The sequence below is a fragment of the Enoplosus armatus genome, chromosome 12 (genome assembly GCF_043641665.1).
Source record: "Enoplosus armatus isolate fEnoArm2 chromosome 12, fEnoArm2.hap1, whole genome shotgun sequence".
Classification (NCBI taxonomy): Eukaryota; Metazoa; Chordata; class Actinopteri; order Centrarchiformes; family Enoplosidae; genus Enoplosus; species Enoplosus armatus.
In genome coordinates, this window is record NC_092191.1 from 17,214,412 (window position 1) to 17,238,486 (window position 24,075).

Below are 24,075 nucleotides of genomic sequence, written 5' to 3' on the forward strand. Positions count from 1 at the left end.
AACATTTTGACACCTGATACATTTGCATGTCACACCTCATTGTGATGGTTTTTCCTTTTAGTCAAACTTTGATTGGTCGAGCCTGAACATTATCGAACACCATAACTGTGAAAATAATTTGCTGACTGGGCCATCACATGCATTGCCTTTACTCAGGAGTGATATTATTGGCTGTAGGTTGCACTTACCATTATCATTTCATGCTATTTGTGTTTATATATATATATATATATATATATATATATATATATATATATATAGCATATAGATTATATGAGACACAAAATAAACCTCAAATATATTCTCACAATCAGGGATATTTTGACATTTTGTAAATGGCAGGAAACTCAGAAACCTTACTGTTGCCCCTCTATCTTCCTGTTCATAAAAAATGTGCTTAGCATAAGTTTACAAACCCCATATCAGATTCATTCACCTGCCATCATGCTGTGGATAGTGCTCACAGTTCCTGCAGTACTTTCAGTCACCAGGTGGGGCTGCTAGAGAGCTGTGAGTGGCAGTGACACTGCAACAATCGTCAGTCCACGGACGTTTTCCCTGTATCATGTCACATATTTTCTTATCATTGAATGAGCCTGTTTGGAAGAGGATGTGTCGGTGCAGATCCTCTATTTCACTAAATCTTTGCTTCCCAGCTTCATTCATCCTCTGACAAACAAAGTGGAATTGTGAATAAATCTTACAGCAGGATTGTCTCTCATCTCGTGCCAACAAAGTACAAGTCTGTCAAAATCACACCATCGTGTTTCGACCCAATTAATATCTCAAATAACTGCATATGAGAGCTTGACAACTGAAGATGGAAATACACTTACAGTATTTTAACATACAAAAAAATAACTAACATAAGCTAACTCTTGTTCTTACGGAGGTTGAATGCACTTATTGTAAGTTGCTTTGGGCAAAAGCGCCTGCCAAATGAATGTAATGCAATGCAATCATTTGTAAGACTTTACGAGGAATGATTGATTTATTTTCAGGTTCAGAGAGGATGTATCAAACAACTTCTTTTTCTTCATTCCTCGCATCCCCTGTGCCCTCAATCCTCTTCTCTCATACCTGCTCTGAATTGTAATGGTTTTTGTCAGATGCAAATGATTACTTTGCATCATATCCTCTGAAGTTAATAGCTTGCAAGGGAGCACTGTGGAAAGCCTCTCTGTCTTGCCACTCGTTAGAAAGACATGTAAATTGTACTTATCGCCTCCTCAGTGGCGTGACCCACCATCACTGGCATAATTTGATATCTGACATGTTCTCACCCCAACTGGAATGCATTTATACCTGCTACTGATTGAAATTGCGACCTCAGATCGGATATTCAGCTGCACATCTCCGGGTGGTGTGCTTAGGGTCATCATGATGATGGTGTTGCAGTTCCCTTTCCAAATAACACAGGACATTTCTTTCTCGCATCAAGGTTTATTCCCTCATGTGTACTGGATTGAAGAAATCCACATGATCCAGAGTAGCTGCATTGCTAAAAAAAAAAAAAAAAAAAGGTGCTGTAACATTGAAGTTCAGAGACAACATTTTACTCTGACTCACCCTGAACATCAGCTTGAATAACATGAAAAGGGCATGCTGAGTTTTGTGATATGAGGCGGTTGAGACAATCTCAAGGTGACTGTGCTGTGCATAATGAATTTCATGCTCCTTTTGTCCAGCTACTAATTGATTTATATCTCTGTCACCAAATAATGGGATCTTAATGGTTTGTCCTGTTTGCATGTTTACATACATGCACAGTAATAACATTACTAATATGATGTTTACCCTTGATATCTGAAATATTCATCTAGACAGTTAAATCTAATGTGCCAGTCAATGAAAACACATACATTAGTCTGTCTTTGTTATCTTGGAAGTTGCTTTACAGGCTGCCATTATTGCAAGCCAACTAAATACTGTATGTCACAGGCCAATTTGAAATGACGGATTTAAACTGTCATGAAGAAACAAATCATCTCACAGCCTAGTTTTGAGCTCAGCTGCTTTTCCCAGATTTTCATTTACGTGATTTCAAGAACCACAGCAAAATAACTTTAAAAATAGCTTTTGGAAACAGTAGTATCTCAGTTCCTTATGTGGCATTTTGCATTTAGAAATGAAAAGTGACAGGCAAGATTACTACCTAAAAGATTTAGTAGGTATCTAAACTAGAACAGTTACTGGAGAATAAACAACATGCCCTCCCCTGTAGCTTTACTACAGTCTGGAACTGGTGAATGTTGAAGAACGCTTCATTTTTGCTAGAGATAAAACAATAAGTTGATTAAAGGCCGCTAGATACAAAACAACAGCCAGCAGTTAAGTCAGAGCGTCATAATGTGGTAATTGGTGAGCTTTTGAGGTGCTGGTAGATGAATTTTGTTACCTTCGGACAGAGCCAGGCTAGCTGTTTCCCCCTGTTTCCAGTCTTGATGCTAAGCTAAGCTAACCGGCTGCTGGCTTGAGCTTCATATTAAACGGACAGATAAAAGAGTGGTATCAATCTTGTCATCTAACTCTCAAAAAAACAAATAAGCATATTTTCTACTCCTTTAATCAATTAGCTGATCATCAGAAATCAGCAACAATCAGTAACAATTTTGATAATCGTTGAATCATTTGTAATTCTTTTAAGCACAAATGCCCTAGATTCCCTGTTAGAGCTTTGATTCCACATGCGAATCACAGTATCAGTCCAAATCAATTTTTATTTCCTTTTTGCAGACTCCAGGAGCAGGAGCAGGCATTGAATCTGTCCATCAAGGAAGCCACTGCTAAAGTAAGCCACTTTTCCTCTTCCTCTGGATTTCAAGGGCGTATGTGTACTATGTGAAATATCTGCTGAGCTAGCATGGATTTGGTGGGTTTTTCATGCGTGTCACTGGTGTATTCCTGTGAGTAAATGGCTTTGCATGCATCCTTTGTATGTGCTCTGTCTCTGGAGTTCCCTTCTTCCTTCTCAGGGGTTTGCTTGTCCCCCTCACTGATATCTACACGTGGATCTCTGCAGCTGGAAAAAGCCAGAAGCAGCAGAAGTCTGTAAGAAGTGGTGGTTCAAGGATTGAGGGAGAGAGGCACACCAGGGGGCAGGGGGCTCAGAAAAGACCTCTTGACTGTACTGTGTCCTTTGGAAACCCATCATCAAATGCTGCAACTGCACCTCAAAGGAATATATAGGCTTTCCACAAAGAGACACTTTTACCACAATCACAAGATTGTCCATTGTTAAGTTGAAATGAAAAGTTTTGTTCCTAAATGAGATATCCACCATGTGGAAAATGGCACACCTGCTGTGACAAAATGATTGCTGGCATGAAAGTAACTTTCACTTTCTCTATTGACTTTTTCAAAATTGACAAATAGCCTGATGTTTTCAAAATTAAATCACCAATGTCAGAAATTTCTACAGTTTGAAAAGCACTTCAGAGCAGTTTCCAGCCCATGTAACGCGTGAAATAAAATTATGCAAGCCTGTTTGAAAAAACTGTTTTCTATATTTCTTCTGGGAAGAAAACTCCCTGGAGATGTTCTGCCTCAGAAATACCAACCTATTTGACAGCCTTTTCAAAGTGTTGCACAAAACTGTGTCAGATTCAAGAAGAAAATGCGTCAGAAAATCCGGCTCAACATCCCTTTGAGTGGTGAAAATAGTTCCTCAAAAGAAGGAAGCGCGTCATGGGGATTGTATCTGGCTGTAACTCAAAGTGAATACATTGGAAAGAACAGAGGTTTAAAGGGCAGAGTGAGGGCAGATGGGGGCCAGACAGGCTGTATCTGAAGCCATCAACTCCTCTGTGAATACTGCAGAGCTGAGGTGCTGCATCCCCATCAGGCCCGTGACATTCAGGGCCTTTTTTCCTCTGACATTCTAATGGCATCTTTTATGGAGATTTCACATTTCCCTGTCTGTCCACGTGAAAGGAGACGCACTCGCTTTCTTTCTAAAGGTTATAGACAAGGTAACACATCAGCGTTGATGCTCTGCTGTGTATTCAAAGCAGGGCGAGCACAGAAAGACGGAAATGAATCTGTAAGGTCTTGTAAGAATGAGTGTCAAAAAGTAAATGAAAGCGGAATTGGAAATGAGCTATGCATCCTGTGGGATCCATGTGTCTGCAAAGGTTTTGTTAGTTACCACCCTCCCCCCTCTCTCTCCTCCGCCTCTTCTTCTCCTTCTTTTCCCCAGGTGGTCATGAGTCAGAGGCTGGGCAGCAGCTTGAGGAGGAAAGTCAGCGAGACCGAAACTCAGCTTTTGGCGCTGCATGAGGCCAAGTTGGCGGCCATCTCAGGTACCTCTCCACTCCACCACACCCCAATGCAACCCTTCCCGTCTTTTATTTATCTCATTTACTGCAATCGCCCACCATTAGCCTCACTTAATTACGCTATTAATGATTGAGGCGCTCATTAATGGGCGGTGTAAGCTTAATGTCCTCCTGTGGTGCACCGGCGCAGGTAATGACTTCAGCAGTGCCAAGGAGCTGAGAGCTGAGATGAAGGCGGTGTACCTGGAGCGGGACCGGCTGGAGGCTCTGGCCAAGAGGCTGCACAGCCTCAGCTCGGGGAGCAGCCAGGAGCTGGCCAGGATGAAGGAGCAGCAGCAGCATCTCAGGCAGGAGCTGGAGCAGAAGGAGGCCCAGCACGGTGAGTCCACATCAAGATAACATGAAGTGTTCTCATCCCAAAGGAGAAACTGGGCTGCTGTAGGCAATATGATAGAACTCAAAGCAACAAATCATCCTCATTACTGGCTATCGACAGCTGTACAGATGTTTGTAGCTACATTAACATAGCTTAAAGAAATAGTTTGACAGTTTGGGAAATATGCTTTGCTTTCTTGCTGAGAGTTCAAGGAGATGATCAATCCCACTCTCATATTTGTCCATTAGATATAAAGCTACCACTAGCAGCCGATTAGCTTAGCTAGCACAGAGACTTGAAACAGGGTGAAACAGCAAGTCTGCTGGTGTTCAAAGTAACAAAATCTGCCTACCGACACCTCTAAAGCTCACTAATTAACACGTTATATCTTGTTTGTTTTATCAGTACAAAAATGTTGTGTAAAAAACAATTTGCGGTTTGATGGGGCGTTATGTGCCCTATTCTTTGGCCACTATGCCGTTTGGTGCTGAGCGGGTAGTGTACAGTGGGTTTATTAGCTGCATCTGGAAACAACGATGATGAGAGCGAAGATAAGAGTGACTGACAGTAAAGTTGTGGATGTAAAACCAAAACAATGTGCTCAAAGATGCTAAAATGCTCTTTAGAGCTGAGGAAAACAGTAATGTAAGAGTCTTGTAATAAATCTCTGTGTTCATCACTATGAGTGACCCCTTTCACATTACTAAATCATTTATTCCATTGTTAATATTAAAACATGGATTATAGCAGCTTTAAGAAATTTTAAATGAAATAAATGCACCTTTATCTGAAAGAACACTCACTTATTTCACCTGCCCACTGAGACAAGAAAACTTTTGTTGTATTTTTGAAAGGCACCTCTCTTTCTTTGAATACATCTTTTAAATATCAATTCAAATGTGAAACATGAGAGCTCTTTGAAAGAGAAGTCCTCTCTTGATGTTGCTCCACGCTGGGAGGACATCAATGGACAACGACTTTTCTCCCAAATGAAGGAGAAATGTTCTGCTGTCAGTGGGGACTCGGCATCAAATGAGTTACCAGCAGGATTGGCAGTTGTTAAGAGGAGGGGGAAGGGAGGTGGGGGGATGTTCAGGGGAAATGAGTTTTAGATTGTGTGAAGTAGCCAATTACCTCCAAGCCACTCAGTGCAGACATGATGTATCAGCGCTCGCACACTCTCCAACTAGAGGAGATCTGAATGCTGCTTAAAGAAGGGGCTTGCTTTTTGGGGGGAGAAAGGGGAGCAAGATTGCTGTGGCCTCCTGGCTCCGGCAGAGAGATAAATGGATTTTGACGGCACCACCTGCAGTGCTACTCTCTCTAGTCCATCAGTCACAGGGAGATTTCTAAAAAAGGTCACTTCACTCTCTGAGGCACTGAGACGGGAGCGCAGGGAGTGAATTGACGGGGCCAGGGCAGGTAGTGAAAGACCAGTGACTGGAGCTCTGCATCGGGCTCCTTCTGCAACCCCAAGGCGTGCAATCAGCCATCTAACATGCGCTGTTATCTACATACATTTAGGCCTGTGGCTGCAGCCTCGCCATTAGTGTCGACCCATTGTCTTGTCTTGAATGCACCCTCTGCTGTCACTAGGGGGCACCCTTTCATTGTTGCAGTCAGGCTAGGTTGCATTGAGTTTTTATGGAGTATATGGTAATGCATGGACTTGGTATTTTTGTTGACGTAAGGTCCATGGTTTTATATTATTGTGGTAGATACCAATTCCTTTTACTGGCAAAAGCGATTATGTTTCTTTTCCTTTCGCCTATGTGCATAACTCTCAGTCACCTGCCTGACTTTTGCTTCTGAAATACAGTCCTGAACACCTTGACTTGCTGAACAGCCAGGGATAACATTAATCTCTCCCCTGACAACCACCAAAGACATGTTCAAGTTCACCTCAGTATCTGAAATACACTGCGTGCCTCACACAGAGTAATGCAGCTCTCTCTCACGGAGGCTGGGAAACCAGTGACATGCAAGTGCTCTGGGTAAACAAAGGAACGGGAATCAGGTGAGTAACACGTCACAAATGTGGGAAGAGACGGCAAGTTAATGATTGGTTGTGCGGCTTGCTGAAATGCTCAAGTGGGCGCGCACAATATGGCAGCAGGCGCAATTTCACAATGTGTTGCTGACACCAAGCAAGGGGCTCATTAAACTGTCATCCTATTTGGTAATAAGGGGCTGGCACACGCAAGCTGGAAACTGATAGCCCACAAACAGCACATTACCATTTCTTTAGCTGGAGGGGATTAGAAATTACAGTCTACTTCAAAGTCAAGATGGCCATCCTCTTGGTTTCTGAGGCATTTCTAGCAAATGCTAATGCTGCTAGTGTCATCTTATGACAAGAAAACCATAGCCTGTTCTTGAAAAGGCCCATTGTCATGGCATGAGCTCCTCAGCGACGCATAGCTCAGCTGATAGCTCGACAAATCTATACGCATACATTCACTTAAGCTATACAGCTTCAGCTTGTTGAGCATCTCCGCCCAGCGTACTTTGTGGTGTGGGGGTTTTTGGCCTGGGAGCCATTACATCCCTAATTGCCATTGGCATGAGTGCTGATGAATACCAAACCCATTATAGCCGGAGGTTTGATTCCCTGCTGAGAGTATAATTTTGTACCCAAGAGAGATCTGGAGTGATACTAAATTTACAAGTAAATAATTGAAGAGCTGACTAACATGAGTAAATGACCCCCAGGAGTGAGGACATTCAAATGTGGAGGGAGTGTCAGTGTGTGTTCCTCTTGATTTATCCAAGTATTGTGGTAATGCTTATTTAATGCTGTTGTTAGTATGCAGGCGGTATATTCTGTAGCAGTCAGGTAATTTGGCTATCTGTGATAAAGACAGTAGGTTGTCTTCTCCACATGGCTCCACTGGAACACATTTAATTTGTGTTTTGCTGTATCGCCACCATCTAGTCTTTCCTCATGCAGCTCCCACTCCAGTGTCGCCTTTTCCTTGGCTGAATTCGGGAGCCCGTCCAGGCCAAACTCAACTGTGCATACCCGTCCAGCAGCTGAAGTGTACATCAAAATACTGTCACTCTGTGTTATTAAACAAATGCAACAGTAAAGGCGAGGACATATATGATTTATTCATGACTGCCTCTTTTATGGTGCTTCTGTTGAGAACATGATGGAACGTATGACAGCTCTTCTCCTAAAGAGTGTCTGAATGATTGAGAGCGGTGTAGTGGTTAAGTGGACCTGGGAGAATGTTTCCTGGTTTTTGTCTGTGAAGTTTTGGCAGTATTCATTTTTCCTGTGATTCAGTAGAGGATGTCATTCCATTGTGAATTTGTCAGGAGTTTTATTGCGTCAATACCCATAAGAATTACTTCAAAAAACAAAGGGAAGTTGATTGAGGTACCACTATAATAGCTCCCATCACTGCATCAATCACTTTCTTTTCTTTAACTTCATGCTACTCTAAAGGAGGTTGAGCTTCATAGTGCTGGTTTAATCACCTCTAGCTGCACTGCAAACAAAGTAAAGCCAAAATTCATTTTTGTTTTTAGCCATGCTAGCAGCATGACTAGGGAAGGCAATGTCCGTCTGTTAGTCTACCGCTTTGGTCCAGACTGAAGTAACTCACCAACTACTGGATGGATTGATTTTCCATCTAATACCATCACCTGGTAGTCCAATATTTGGTTTATGACCTAATGACCTTTTTATCACCCTCAGGTGTACTAATTAGCTAATTAGCAAATATTAGCATACTAACGCACTATTCTAAGATGGTAAACGTGGTAAACATTATGCTCATACAGCTAACATTGGAACGTTAGTATTGTCATTGTGAGCATGTTAGCATGCTGACATTAGCATTTAGCTTAAAGCGCCACTTTGGACAGCCTCTCAGAGCGGCTAGCGTGGCTGTGGACTTTTAGTCTGGTTTATGCAAAACTCTTTGGAGGGAGGTGACAAATTCAGGAAAGGGTTTTTTTCTGAAAATTATAAGATGCCAGTTTAATGGAGCAGGAATGTGAGTAGGTGAGCTGTTGAGAGAGTGTTGTAGAGCTGTTATGGCCTCACATTTTGGGAGAGGTCCTCTTTGTTGGGCCTCATAGTGCTTCCCAGATTCAGTCAACAGAAAATGTTTTATTTTGCAGCCCGCAGCAAAGTAAGTTTATAGTCTCCGCTAAACAAACTCTGTTTACTGAGTTTGACTTGAGTTATAATGACAGTGAGCATGTCTAACATTTCTGTCGGAGCAATTCAGCACCAAGAAATAGAAATATATATATATATATATATATAGCACAGATTTTGCACACACAGCCAATTTTTTATCAAATGATTCCTTTTGTTGTGCGTCCTTGCATAGCCTCACAATATGTTACGCCATGCCAGCTGCAATCTGTGTACTGCTATGCTTTGTGATCCCACAGCCTTAAAGCATCATGGGTTATTGAGAGCCTGTCTGAGATATCAACCCGTCCCTCTTCCTTCATTAGCTATGATACTGGGCTGCTGTTAACTTTAGATGCATCCATACAATGTAAGTGTCTGCATATGCTGACTGTGTGTTTGTGTTACCTGCAGTGCTGTTGCACTCAAACAGCCTGAGCCGAGCTTAAACACATTAATCACAGTCGGTGCCTTCAACTCAATTACAAAGACACACAATTTCTCTTCTGCCTTATTATGCGCAGGCTTTTACACGCATATTGGTGGCGCTGCGTTAGCACGGAGCCGCCTCTAATTTGTTAGACGGCACGAAGGCCTCACAGATGTTGGGTGCTTTTATTGTTACAAGGCAATGAAGAAATTACTGCATTATTCACTTTCAATTAGAGAGCTATTCAAATGCTCATAATGCAGCAGCAAATCCAAACACCTTGCCGTTGTTAACTTCTGCAGGCTCATTAAAGCTCACAACTTCATCATCGGGAATTGTGCATCACTGTGAGATATGTCTGCTCCATTTGCTTTGTCTGTCTACACGACTAATTGTAATCAGATTCATCATTTTCTATCAACTTTACATCTATTTAGATGAAGTAATTATTTCTTCATTAGACTAATGAATGTGTATTTTGTCCTATATGAAGCAAATGGCCTCTTTGCAACATCCAGTAACACATTCTCTTCATCTTTCAATAGTGTCTCAGTTCTGTTTGTATTATGAATGACTGGCCTCTTCGATTTAGGCCTCGGTCCTTGGCAGCAATCAGTGATGTTTAGCGCCTGCTGAGATCACTGTGTGACGGGCGGCTGAGCTCATGAATTCTCCAATGCAGGCTCTGTGAACGCCTTTGTGAGGTTCCTTCAACACCAAATACACTGCCGCATGTATCAGGGACTAACAGAGTGTCTCTCTTCTTTATGGGCTTTTTAGTGCTGATTTTATTCGCATGGCCTGCCAATGGCAGCAGCCTCCCACAGACTTACAGGAAGTGGTAATATCATCCAGTGCTCTGGTTCCACTGAGCGCAGGAGGGGGCTCTGGTGCTTGATGTCTTGTCCCATTCTATAAAGAAAAGATTATTTTCATCTGTCACGCCCGAAAAGACTCCCTAGTTTTGCTACCGGTTGGCATGGCGACAGGATGGCACACTGGCTCTCCTCTGCGTATAACGGTATCAGCACAGAAAGAAATATTAAGTTAACAGTTAATACACTCATGTCTGTGTCTCCCATCTTCACCTGCCTTTTTATATTGACTTATATTCCTAACAGTATATTATTTCTAAATCTCGCTCTTGCTCTTCTTAGAGCCGCAGCCCACTTTGTCATCTCGCATCTGTACATGCTCGGTGCCATCCGAAGTCAGGCTTAATGCCCCCCATGTATTATTCAGTGGCTATCTCCTTGCACGCTGCTTAACGGAGCCGGCATGAATGGAAGTTGACAAGGGAAAACTCTGTAGGTAGGATAGGATCTCACATAGCAATTAGAGGGGTGGTAAGTGAGCTGTCTGGTCCACGTACACCAGATCTGCTCACCAGATATGTGATAGCTACGCCAGCGGCCTCCCTCTTCTTCCTCTCCTCTTGAGCAGATTTGGCCACTTTGAATGAAAACGACTCTCAGGCAAGATCTTTCTTTCAGGGACACACATGCAAACCCCATAAATAGCTTGACTATCATGTCTTCTCAGAAGTATGGACAGACAATGTGTGTGTGTGTGTGTGTGTGTGTGTGTGTGTGTGTGTGTGTGTGTGTGTGTGTGTCACACAGCCACTTATCTCAGACATTTTCTTTTTCTCCCTGCTGTGCCAGCCCCCCAGCATGTCTCATCCTGGAGCTGATGCTGTCTAATAACCACCATCAAGACAATGATACAAATTATATTTCAAACTTCAGTGTGATTCAGAACACCCAATTAGGCGACTCTCTCTCTCTCTGGGTTCTAGTCAAGGTGAGCAAGCTAAGTGGAATTACATTAGAGTAGTTTCCAACCATTTTTGGCTTGTGTTTCCTTAAAATGAAGCAAAGCCTACTTGTGACTCTTCATCATAAGTTTTTAACGTATGTACTCTATTTGACATTTTGGGACATATGTTTATTAGCTTTCTTGCAGAGAGCTAAATAAAAAGCTTGATAATGCTCTCATGTCTGTACAGTAAATATGAAGCTACCACCAGCAGCCGGTTAGCTTAGTTTAGCATAAAGACTGGAAACGGGTCGAAACAGCTTCACAATTCACTTGTTTGTTTAAGGTGTTACTGCAGTGTGCTGGTTTATTTCTTGGGGGGGACGCAGTAACTTCCTGGGGTCTCCACCGGTTGGAAGTAACTGTTAACGGCCAAGAAGTAGTTGCATAACCCCCCCGTAAAACCAGAACGTGTCATTTTTACACTTCAATTTTTGTACAATTTAAGCAAACAAGATATAAATTAGTCAGCTGTAGAGGTGCTGGTCGGTGGATTTTGTTCTATGTTTTCAGCCTTTCTGCTAAGCTAAGATAACCAGCTGCTGGCTGGCTGTAGCTTCATATTTAGTGAACAGATGTGAGAGTGGTATCGAGCTTCTCATCTCACTCTCTGCAAGAAAGCGTGTTTCCCGAATGCGGAACTATGTCTTTAAGCAATTATGTCCCTTCTGAGATTGTTTAATATTGATTTTTTTTTTTACAGGTGTGGGTATCCAGAACTATCCTGTAAAATAGAAATAGAAAATAGCAATGACTATAGAAAAGTCTGAAAGATATACACAATTTTGTGTAGCAGAGTGCATTATGTTTTTTGATTGTTTCCCATCCTGTTAATCATTTCATCACCTGTTTATCTTGTGATGTCTTTGGGGGTCCTGACCCCAAGGTAGGAACCACTGCACCAGAGTGTGAGAAAGCACAGATTTTTCTGACTGGTTGTTGAGTTGCACAGATGTTGGGATGGGCAGATATATGAGTCCAGCTTTGTGTATGTGTGTTTTTCAGTGGGGAGGAGGAGGGATGTGCGTTATAGCTTGTGTGCACATATATATGTGGTGCAATTTGATATAAGTGCATCCTATTGTGTTCAAAGATCTGCTGCTGCGGGGGGCATATTCTCATGTTTCATACATGAGCTCATTATCGGCGCTCAGATTGCCCTCCTCTCGATCCTGACTAACGCTCAGCCAGCCTGCGTCTGCCTCCTCAGGCATTGCTCACTGCTGGCAGAAGGGCACAGGAAGCAACATAAGCTATCCATCCCACTTTATGCCCCACAGAAAATCTGGCACGATATAAGGACCTATGCCATGATAAAATCCCCTTTTATCCTCAGGCCGTCTCCTATTTTATCCCTTCTTAGAGCAGCGGGAATGATCTTTCCTCGATTGTGTGTAGTCTTAAAAGAGAGCCAGCTGGGCCTTTGTGCTGAACTGTACTGTTGCAGTTTCTCAGGACAATGCCGTCACCAACTGTAATGACTACTACCTTTCCTGACAGAGCCCATGTAAAATACAGCTAATGACAAATCAGTTTTAATGGTATTAGAATGGTAATTTGTTGCTAGGATACCCCATCATGGCTAATAAAAGTAATGAATAAAGTGCAAGTAACATGCTGTTGTTCTCTCTCTCTCTCTGCTTCTCTCTCCACACAGAAAGCCGGCTGAAAGACAACACTACCAAGTATATCAAGCTATTGGAGGACAGATTGCACGGGTAAGAGTGTTTTGTGCCGTCTCTCTCTTATTATAAGACTCAATATTCCGAAGGAGTACAAAAAATACAAGGAGGCATAAAGAGAGCAACAGTCTCCAAGGAATTTCCTCTCACCTCCATCGTCCTCTAACGAGAGCACCGTCTCCCCAATACATCACCTCACCCACCACATCATGCACTCACACCTTTTTCTCATGCTGTTGTCTCCCAGAGCCCCTTTCTCACATTTCACTCTGTCTCTCACCTGCACAGTTTGTCATCCTCTTCCCACCTTCTCACTTTTTTTTCTATACCTTTATATTTTTTATACCTCTACATCAGCTCAGTTTCCACCCCATCCCTCCTCCGTGTAAACCGTTTTAGACAAAACAATATCTTTTTCTGTCCGTTTCGTTTCTGCCTGCGTCTCGGAGCTCCTAAATCACTGAAGACAGGTCTGTTGTGTTGCGGGTGGTCGCCCAGCCCGCCTGATGGTTACACAACAGCATTGTGATGTGCTGAGTGGCTGACTTTTTCGAGCAGAGGGTGTGGAACCCAGTCAACTGTTGACACCATACGCCTGCTTATGCTTCCTTATGGAGATTAGAGCTGCTTTGCTCGTCTCCTTAGCAGACAGACAGCACTGAGCAGCTGCGATGCGGCTCTTATTCTGCAGCATTTTGGAACCATTTGTATTTTACAGATGGATGAATAGAGCTGGTAATGTTTTTGTGTACACCATATGAACTGCGCTTTCCACTCACTCTCTTTTTTTAAGTGTTCACAGGAGGAAGGTTAGGCCGCCTGGGCTTACTTTGAGCCAGGAAAAGCCTATATTGTCAGAGAGACTGTGTGTCTGCTTGACCCATGTCTCTGTGTGTGGTGTGTGAGAGGGGGTAGCTTTCTGTGTTGCATCCTTGGAGAGGCAGGGTCACCTCTTTGGATGGGAGCCAGGAGTCAGTCACACAGTGCAGGGCTGTTTGTTGTTGAAGGATGCTCAGGCTGGGGGGCTCTGCGTGGTCAAGGAGCAACATGGCTGCGATCTCAGTGCCCAGCGGGGAAGCATGCCTCTGGACCTTTTCTGTCAATAGGGCAGATGGCCGCTTTGTGTTTTGTTTGTTTGATTTTTCAGAGAGAGAGATAGAGAGGGGAGTACCTGTCTGTGCCATGTATCTAATGAGAAAAATGTGAAAACACTAGCTGACTTACTGGAAGAGGCATTGTCAGGGTATTTTACAAAATGGGCAAAATCACAGCCTATATCCAGTATATCTACAACAAGAAGGCAGAACTAGACACAAATAGTAGGTGGCAAGCCCTTAAAGGATGCTGCCCCTCCTACACAGAAACTTCAAAATAAGGTGCACAACAAAAAGTGACGTAAACAGCAGAAAATCCTCACAGTCACAAAATCCCCAAAACAAGAGCAGAATTAAGACCTTAGTGAAAAACTGCTTTGTGCAAAAACCTTTAAGTTAGGTTAGGGGACTCACATGAGGCAAATAAAAAGAAGAATGATCTAAAGCAAAGACTTTTAGTTTGTACTATGGGTCAAGATCAACTGAACTTCATGTGTACATCAGTGCCCCTTTAAATAACTATAAAAATAACTATATAAAAACTATTTAATGCTATATCTCCACTTATCCTCCTCTGATGTAAGCGTCTGAGATTATAGGTCCAGACAGTCTCTTTCCGTTTCCTAAGGACAGGCTCTTTCAGTCCCAAACTACCAATAACAATTTAAAAAAAAGACATCATTGAATGCTTGACCTCCAAATATAAGTCTGGCTACTGGGTTCTTTATCAGCCTCCATTTAATGGAGCTCCTATTCTCTGCAATCCTATCTTCGTTCACCAGTAGATACTATATCGCTGATTATATAGATCAAGTGTCAAACCACATCACCATTGAAAGAAAAATCACATTAAAGGACACCTTCTTGGGTATTGGGCACTGTAAACTAATTTCTCTGCTCATCACAGTCTATATTGATTGATTGGCCTTGGACCAGCGTCCATGACCAGAGGCGGTCCTGATGAAATCACAAGCACAGCTTTGGCTTCAGACGAGGACCAGTAGCTTCCTCTCAGCTCCAGTTTGGCACAGTGACACATATTTGGCTTGATTGAATGGGCAGTTGTCCCCACATACACACCAAACACACACACACACACACACACAGATACACACATGCACCCATCATCCACTGTAAATTTTATCAGTCAGCTCTAATGTACATTATCGCTGATGGAGTGCACTGGTGATGGGAGGTGAGGAGAAGGAGGGGGGGGTTGGGGGAGGCAGATTAGTACTGGTGAGATGTCTGGTCTCCGTGGAGACGGATGGTGTTGAAAAAACCAATTATCTCTTCCTTGCTAAAGACTAGAACAGGATGTTAGAGCAGTGTAGATGCTGTAAGTGTGTCACCAGAACAAAAAACATTTTATTCAGATTAGCAGCACAGCACAGTTGTTCAATACATTATGTAGATGTTTCATTAGGGAATGCTTCTCGTATTTTTGCTACATTTATGCATTTTTCTGTTGAGATTTGGATGTCATTTGTCAAATTTAATGGATACAATGCAACTGGTGTAGATGAAAATACTCAGGGCATGTTCTCTTAGTTAAATCGAGGACATGCTGAGAGCGGCTAAGCAGAGAAACGGAGTGAGAAAAAACTATCACTAATATCACTTTTAATGTACAAAATGGTGAATGCACATGAGAGAAATGTAAAGTGGTTGAAACAAAGGGACCTTGGTTACTCAGCTGTCTGCTGTATAAACCTCCCCAGACATCAAGCCACCCACCTTACAAACAGCTCAATTCATCCACCCACCATCACACCTCACCCAGTAGTCCCCACCTTGTATTTCACCATATTATTAGCACCTCTCTACAGCTGGTGTTATGTGAGATGTTGCTGCGTGATTACGGTGAAACATTACCATCTCCTTTTTTCCTTTCTAATGTGTGAATTCTCATTGCGTTTATGGATCCTAAACATCAGAGATGCTGACATGAGACTGCAGGTGAAAGTCACATTGATTTTATTTTCTTAGAGTTGGTGCTTACTTGACCCAGAATACACTCACAGCCTGATCTGTAGATAGCCAGAGACTCCAGCTGTGACTGAAGATAGGAGCCGCTTATCGGTATTCATGTGTGGCAGAATGTGGGACTGAACGTATGGCCTGATGCTGGGTGGAGTTCAGAATATTGGCCAGACAGTGCATTGGACCCGCTTTTGTGCTCTTTCACTCTGGAGAGGACTAACTGAACCTACTGCTACCAGCAGGACCAGACCGCTGCTCCTCGGCTTAACAGTTATATTTATAATCCTTCCTCTGTGGCTGGCTGTGTGCGTACATAATGCCTTGAGGAGAAAGAGCAGTCCTGTCAGTCAGCAGTCCCACAGGGGGGCCGCAAGACTGTAGAAGGAGTGTGCCTGCCTGTCTCTCCTTCTTATTACTGGGCCATCAGCAGAGCAGCACACCCACACCCTGCCACTGTCAGATGGCAGGCCGAGCGGCTGCCACCAATTAACCCCCGGGCGAGGAGTTCATACCGGCGGGCACCAGGACGCCGCCATCACAGGGTTAGGAGCTGTCGTGTTGTCTGAATTTTCAGTACAAAGAGCCCTAATGCCGATGCCAGTTGTTTGTAATGAGCTGTGGCTGTCATTGAAGAGAAGCTTTTGTGATAGATGAGGCCGGCTTTGACATTTTTAAGGGAATTTATGATTGTATAACACTGAATCCCCACAGAGAATGATTTATGGGTATGTGTGTAAGTTAACACACGTGTGCCCACCCATGTCTGTGTGTGTGTGTGTGTGTGTGTGTGTGTGTGTGTGTGTGTGTGTCCCTCTCCACTTCAGAAGAGACAAATAACAATGGCATGGCTCACTGGGTGCGTCCCCACTATAGCAGAATTCAGGAGCAGTGGCGTTGAGTAGCGAATTGGCGAGGGCAGGGGGGCTGGGCTGAACAATTTTTCTATTGTCTGTGTGCCAAATGAAGGTTAGAGAACGGCTGAGAGGCGTGCGTTGGCAGGGTACAGAGGTTGGCAGCCTTTTCAGGCAGGCGATGGGCTGGAAAACAAGTGGCATTCAATTTTCAGGGGGCCTCATCACTGACAGAGAGGAAGGAACAGAGGGAGAGATTAAACAATATTGTCTGAGTGCATTTTGCCTTTGAGTTTGTTTATGTATTATGGAGAAATGAACAATTTCTCAAATCTAACTGCGCAGCAGGGAGGTGAAAACACTGAATATATTATAGAGGCTTATATGTAAGTATATATTTGTGCTTAGAGTAGGAAATTGTTGTGCTTTTATCACTCTGAGTCATTCAATGTGAGAATTAGTGTTCGTGACAGAGAAAGCGGGCACATACAGAGAGATTGAGGACATTTCTTCCTTCAAGATGTTTGATGCATCTCATACTGCATGTAAAAAACCTGCATCCTGTCAGCTTTAGTTTGTTTTCCAGACAAGATGGATTCCTGGAAACACAGGTTGTTATCGAGGAGTAAAGTAGAGGCAGACTTGTTTTCTTACTTTGAAATATTTGTGCTCTGTAGTGTGGAACTTTTGCATTTTTGTGCATTAAAGTTAGAATTTCTAACAAGATCAATGGATTTGGTTCCTAAAATGTCACCTGGGACCACAATTATTTGGGAATGATTTGTTACCCAAAGGCCACTGAAAGAAGACGGGGAATAAATATGAATATTTTAAAGGTCGAAGGTCTCAAATGTTTTAAAGGAAATGGAAAACAATTATTTGGAAAGCCAAAAAAAGCCTGCTTATAATTGAACATCAATACTCTGAGTGTTTGGTAGTCGACTATGAGGACACCATGAAGTGTCTGGTGTTACTGTGAGACACAAACAGTGGCCAGCTTAACCTAAATAAGGGAACAATGGACAGATTACTCCACTGGACCATAATATATTCAATCAGATATAGCCGCTTTAATTGTCTCCTCTTCTGTTTTTACACCAGGAGCTTGCAATTGAGATGTCACCAAGGTCAGGGTGAGGGAGAGTGAAAAAGGATGACCGATTGTAACTCAATGAGTAGATAAACAAAAAGCAATCTTCTTGTCCTCCCCCTGAACTCCTGCTCGGTGACCCCAGCAGAGATGAACACATCCAGGCTCTCTTTTCTCTCTCTGCTGCGGCTCTTTGAAGCAAAGGGCAGCCCACCAGGAGGACACTCACTCTCATTACATTTTGTCAATGGAATTACAATCTTTGAATGATTCATTTCTCCCCTGTCACTCCTTTGTCAGTGCTTTATTAGAGAGATGCTATTAAAGATGTCCTTTACTGTGCCTGTACAACTGCAGTGCTCAGTTATCATGCAGCAGTTCACAGTCATGACATGCATACCGTTCCTCAAGTGTTGTATTAAATGATTCTGCACGTGCTGTTGTACTGTAGGTCACAAATTAACATGTTATGGCCTTTTTGTTGTTTAAATTGTGATTATACAAGGGGTTAAGCGCTGTTTCCGCCTGCTTCCAAGTCTTTATGCTATGCTAAGCTAATCATCCCCTGGCTCCAGGTCAACTTAACGGACAGAAATCAAAGAAAGCGAATAAGTTTCCCAAAATATCAAACTGATCCTTTAATACATGACATATGAAATATGTACTATTTACAGTATATGGCCTTTGTATTTTCTTGTGTCCAAATGTTTTATAGTAGATATAAAATTTTAAAAGATTGAAATATTTTTTAAGATATTTAAGTAACGTGACCATATAAGTAAATATATATTAATATATCTACTGCTATCTAGCATGGTTAGAGTATCATATTTAACTGTACCATATTATTAATTGACTGTATTGTGTCACATTGTACCATATCGCACGACATCATGTTGTATCCTACAGCATGGTGTTGTTTTCCTAATGTTTATCATATCATATATCATACGTTATACCATGTTGTATGTCAGACAGTTTATCATATCACATTTTATCTTGTATTGCATTGTATGGTATAACATACTGGTCTGTTCCTCTCTGCAGCTGTGGCTGTCCAGGCTTGGAGCGGATCTGGGAAGCCGACCTGGAAGCCTGTCACCTGTTCTTGCGAGGTCTTCAGTTGCGGACTCCCAGCTGCAGCGGAGCAGACATCGACGACCTCCCCACTGCAGCAGTTTCTCTTCCAAGCCAGCCGTGCACCAAAGAAGAAGAAGACTGCGCTATGCTGACTGCGTTAGGAGGGCGCTGGTGTCCCGAGGCCGACTTACAGCACTCAGAGTTCACTAAGGTACCGCAGCGATGTCTTGTTAACAACACACAATGTGTTATTCATAACTGATTGATGTGTGCAGACTGAGATTTAGAGTATCTTATATATAAAAGATGCCCTTTCCATTGCTAAGGTCTCACATATTTTCTACATTCAACCCATCTTTGCCACTTTTTTAGGTTCACTTGCTTTTTCACTGTGGTGTGAAACATAACCTCAAATAGTGTGTCCCTGCTCAGTCGGTCTTACCACTTGACTGGAGAGGACATTTTCAGTTTGTACATTCAGCTGTTGTCGGACTATAAAAGTCTGTCGACTACAGTTAGATGAGCAGCAGTCTATTAGCACGTTTGCTCGAAGGTATTTCTAAACGAGGAAAATGTGGGCGTGAGGGAGGCAACCATTTGGAAATATTTTGGCTTCCTTAAAGAGTTTCATTCTACAGAGCGCAGATTTCAGAGTCTCTTTCTGCATGATTACATGCGTTCAGTGAGAATGCATGTGTGTGGTGTGTGTGCATGTGTGTGTGTCTGTTTGAGTGCTCTGTGCTGGTCTATCCCACAGTGAGTTGAGGTCCACTGCCTCAGGGCACAGTCCAACTTATTCTCTCCACTCCTCACACTTTCCTCCACCCACGTAGTCTGACAGACTCGCCTGAGATAGGAACAAAGCCAACACAGCCAGCGTTAATAAAAAAATAGCACACTTGCCAGACATGTTTTTGTGAGACTATATTTTGTTACTTTGGCTCACAGATTGTGATTTAACACATTGTTTGCTGTTTTTCAACAGTAGTTGATCATTTAAATTTTCAATTGACTTATTTCAGTGTGCATTTATTGGACTGTGGCCATAAGCAAATATTTGTCAATGATCTTTACTGGTGCTGTTGGCAGAATTTCCACTTGCCTGTATTAAAAGTGGAAACTGTGGATTTTCATTGTCATGTTTAATTCTCCTACTGTTGCACCCTCTTTACTTTCTCTCTCATAAATATACACTTTGCATTAATGTCTTCTTTCCCTGTCCTGCCTGACCGCATTCTACAAACTGCATGGATCTATTTTCTGCTTTCCCTTTGTTTCTCTCTGCTTTTCTTTCTCCTCCTAAAGCCTGGCCCCTCCTAACATTTCTCCAAGAACTAAAAGGTGAGACAGCCAACCATTTCTCTCCTTTGTCTCCGTCCTGTGCACTTTATTTTCTGTGTCCTCAAAGCTAGAAGCTGAACTGAAGCTCAGTGTGGCTAAATGTTCTCTGAATTTACCTTAAGCTGCAAAAATACATTTTATAAGTTTTAGATGTTTGTATAAATCCATTCAGAGCAAAGAAAGACATTTTCTTTGGAAATGAGTCACAGTTTTTCTTTGAATTTGTTTGCACAAAATGCATTAAAAAGAATGTATGACGTTCATGGACAGAGAAGCAAAAACACATCTGTGCTGTAAAACACTATAATTGAACTAACCAGAAAACATAAGAACATTTTCATAAGAACAAGCACCTTGTAATCTCTTATCAAAGACAAGAGATGGATAACAGCACATTCAGTGGATTCAATTTAATTTTAAAATGGGATAGTGTAGTCCTGCAGCTCTGGCTTTTTCTCAGGGGGAAACAAACACCGCAGGAAAATACAAGACATCTTTTAGTATTAGTCTTATATACCAGCCATTTTATATCTTCCTGCATATGTCCTGCATATACTATTCAAGGACCCACGTATATATACACCTATTTGGTAGATATGAGTGTTTTCATCTCAAGGTAACCGACAATAGAAGAGTATTCTATCAGCTGGATGCCAGAAAGCCTTTGCAACCTGTACCTTAAAACACTGCATGTGACAGAATATATGTTGCTGTGAGACGGACGAGAGCAAAGACAATCCAGTTTGTGTGACTGGTTCACAATTGTAGCGTTTAAACGATCTGATCTCAGATACCCTATGAAGGGTTATAGATGGTCAACCGTGCCTGTACTTGCTGGAGAGTGAGGCGACGAAGGCTGTTGCACGTTACACAATTTGTGATTACAAAATAATAATTAAAACTTTGCTGATTATTATTTGTTGTTACCCTGCCTTCTTACGTACTTACCCTAAAGACACAAACATTATGTTAGCCTCCAGTAGGTACAGTAATTACCTCCCTCCTTAGAGAAGAATGTACAATTATACACTTTGAATACTAACAAAGGAAACCTGCAGTACAGATGAGCCAGTTAATCTATTTTCTCCTTGTCAGTTTTGGTGATGAATAATTACAACCTCTTCTCATTATGATGATGCTGCACACATACAGTACACAGCCGACATAATTACATTTTCAATAATTCATGAGCAAGTTTATGACTGTGTGGCCTCAACAAATGCTTCTCTTTTGTTGCAGAAATTGGAGGAGTTTTTGTTCTGCATGGAGGATAATCACCCAGAGGTTGGTAACGCTAACACTGTCACTGTATGGTTGAATGTTATCAGTAGTGTAATTAAAGTGCCAGTTACATTGACGCTGGGCTTACTGGAACACAGAAGAATCAATTAGTTGACCTTAACTTAAACATGACCTCTGTCGCCTATCTGTCTCTCTGATCAATACTAATCTACATGAGAAGCCTCGGCTGACCGTCTGACACTGCCTTTAACCAGACCTTTCTTTATACAGGGAGGGTTTTGCTGAGCATGCATTCTCCTTTCAGCACCTTCCTGCTTTAAATTCATACATTTATACACTTTCACACCTGGTAGCGCAACAGTAAAAATGCACATGTGTACCTTTTGTTACATGTGTATGCTCTAACAGATTGTAATTTAGCGCCTAAAGTTGTCAAACTTAAAGAGAATTACGGCAGTATCTCAGAGAACGAGTCATGTCCGGCACTGCAGGTTGTTGAACTTTGGATTTCTCCATATGTTGAAGCGATGTGCACGAAGCTGTAGTGAGAGCAATACTGCTTGTGGAGTCTGGAGGGTGGTGCCTTTCCAAAACCAAAAATACAAGAGAAAAATTGTAAGAAATGATTAAATAGTGAGTTTATCTCTTCTAATGTAAGCTACAAACATTAGCATGTCTGGCTAACTGGCTAACCAGGCAGTACTCAAACTCAACAGTTAGTGCTCATCCTCAGAGCTTTTTCTACTGTAACGTTAAAAATGAAAACATACCGTTTGAAAGTACAAACAATGAAGCATAAATCTAACGTCTGTCTTGACTATAAACTAATGCCTACCATGAACTAGAAGACTTAGAAAAGAGTCTGACACCCTCTCACGTCTAAAGAGTTTAAGAGATTATGACCAATAAAGCTGCTTTCACTATAAAGCTCAGTTTATACTATTATATATATAAAATATTTGTTTTTCACTGTGCTCTGCTACTTTCAGCAGTGAGTGACATATAAAATGTTACCTAGTGTTTCTGTAGTGGTGACAAAGCATTAAAAAATATACATATTAGCAGTTTGAATTAAAATAAAGCTCCCTGCGCTCTCTGGGCAAAAGATTACGCCTTTACCTTAAGTGTCTGTAAAAACACATCACTCTCGAAATACAAGATGAAGTGCTTTGTATTTCGACAGTCTTCTTGTCAATTCCGCATCAATATAATCGATAAAGACAAACTTTATTTCCGTACAAACTTTACATTTTGAATTTTGCCACCTCAACTCGCTACCAGCCGCCATTGGTTAGCTGCGCTATTTTAGTGGAAGAGGATCGTGGAAATGAGAGGCGAACCGTTTTAAGGATTAAAATTTCTCACTAAAATAAGGGTTGGTTGATGGGTCAGATACATGCCGAATTTAACACCGACTCATAACACTGTTAATTCACCATCTATCATGTGTGTGTGTGTGTGTGTGACGGTGTTTGAGTTTTTCTGGCCAAAACCAAAGTAACTACCTGGTTTGCTGCTGTTTGGTGCTGGAGAGAGTTTGTTGTTGACAATGCTCACGCCAGTTAACTTAACTATTTGCATGAGCCAAGACTTTCAGCCGTCCAAATCTACGGACGGCAGCTGGAAATTAGAAGTTTTTTTTAAAAATGACCAAGAATTTTAATGGTAAATCTTCCAGCGTTATTATAAACTTCACGTGTGCTGTGCGAGAGTGGAAAGCAACGGTAACTAAGGTTGGAACGGTCAGTTTATGCTCATGCACAAGGTGTATATGACAGTGACTTTGAACTATGCAACTTTGAATCACATTGAATGATTGAAAACCTAGCTGAGATAAGATGCCTCAATCTCAATAAAGTATGATGTATCACTGAGTCAAATGATTTGATGGATGTTAAATGGTATTGGTATCTTTGTCTTGATGGTGTTGTGATAGCATTGTGGAGGAGTTGGATTCTCTGCCTCGCAGAGCGTCTGACCTCTTTCTCCTTTCCATAATGACTTTAAGTAAATGATTTCCACTTAGCTGCTGCCAAGCTGCTGCCCTGCTGCCACAATGGAGATTGATTGGTGTGTGTGCGGGTGTGCAAGTGTGTGTTTTAGCACTACTCTTTTTTCTTCTAATCTCTACTAATTGTTCTTTTATCCTCTCAAGGTCCTTACATTCCCCTCTTCATACTGACCCATGGTACCAAACAAGAATAGACACATTATTAAACTGAAATGTCGGCGGCTTTTGATTAGCTTTGTTAATCAGGTAACTTCTGGTGATAATATCACAGAATTTACACAAGCCCTGTTAGAATTGTGTTGATAAGAGATGATTGCTGTGCCACAATAGCTTACTCCATACTAATTGGGAACAGTAGCTACTACATTAATCGTCACAGTATACTGTGACACTGCATTTAGTATGCAGGAAATATGTGCTTTTTTCCCTTTTGTACTGCAGAAAATTATTTTAAAGATTTAATACTATTTTTTTAATCCTGGTACTTTTTACTAAAGCTCTCTTTTTTGTTCTCCTTTCACATTTTGTTTCTTGAGCTGTGTCCCAATTCCATACACCATACTAATTGTAGGCTATCTTCATATATAGTTATGCAGTGTGTATCTGTGAAATCAACTTAACCATTTTGTACTAACAGGTAATTAGGTGCG

The 24,075-nt window shown here is 41.9% G+C and overlaps 1 protein-coding gene across 1 annotated transcript in view; it reads left to right on the plus strand.

The window, feature by feature from the left end:
* The window catches only part of disc1 (DISC1 scaffold protein), a 39,773-nt gene that overhangs the window by 9,937 nt on the left and 5,761 nt on the right, over positions 1-24,075 (plus strand). The window contains exons 7-12 of the mRNA XM_070916394.1: positions 2,737-2,791; positions 4,199-4,301; positions 4,468-4,656; positions 12,709-12,769; positions 18,799-19,042; positions 21,412-21,456. Coding sequence (XP_070772495.1) covers positions 2,737-2,791; positions 4,199-4,301; positions 4,468-4,656; positions 12,709-12,769; positions 18,799-19,042; positions 21,412-21,456 — 697 coding nt within the window. The remainder of the gene's footprint in view (positions 1-2,736; positions 2,792-4,198; positions 4,302-4,467; positions 4,657-12,708; positions 12,770-18,798; positions 19,043-21,411; positions 21,457-24,075) is intronic.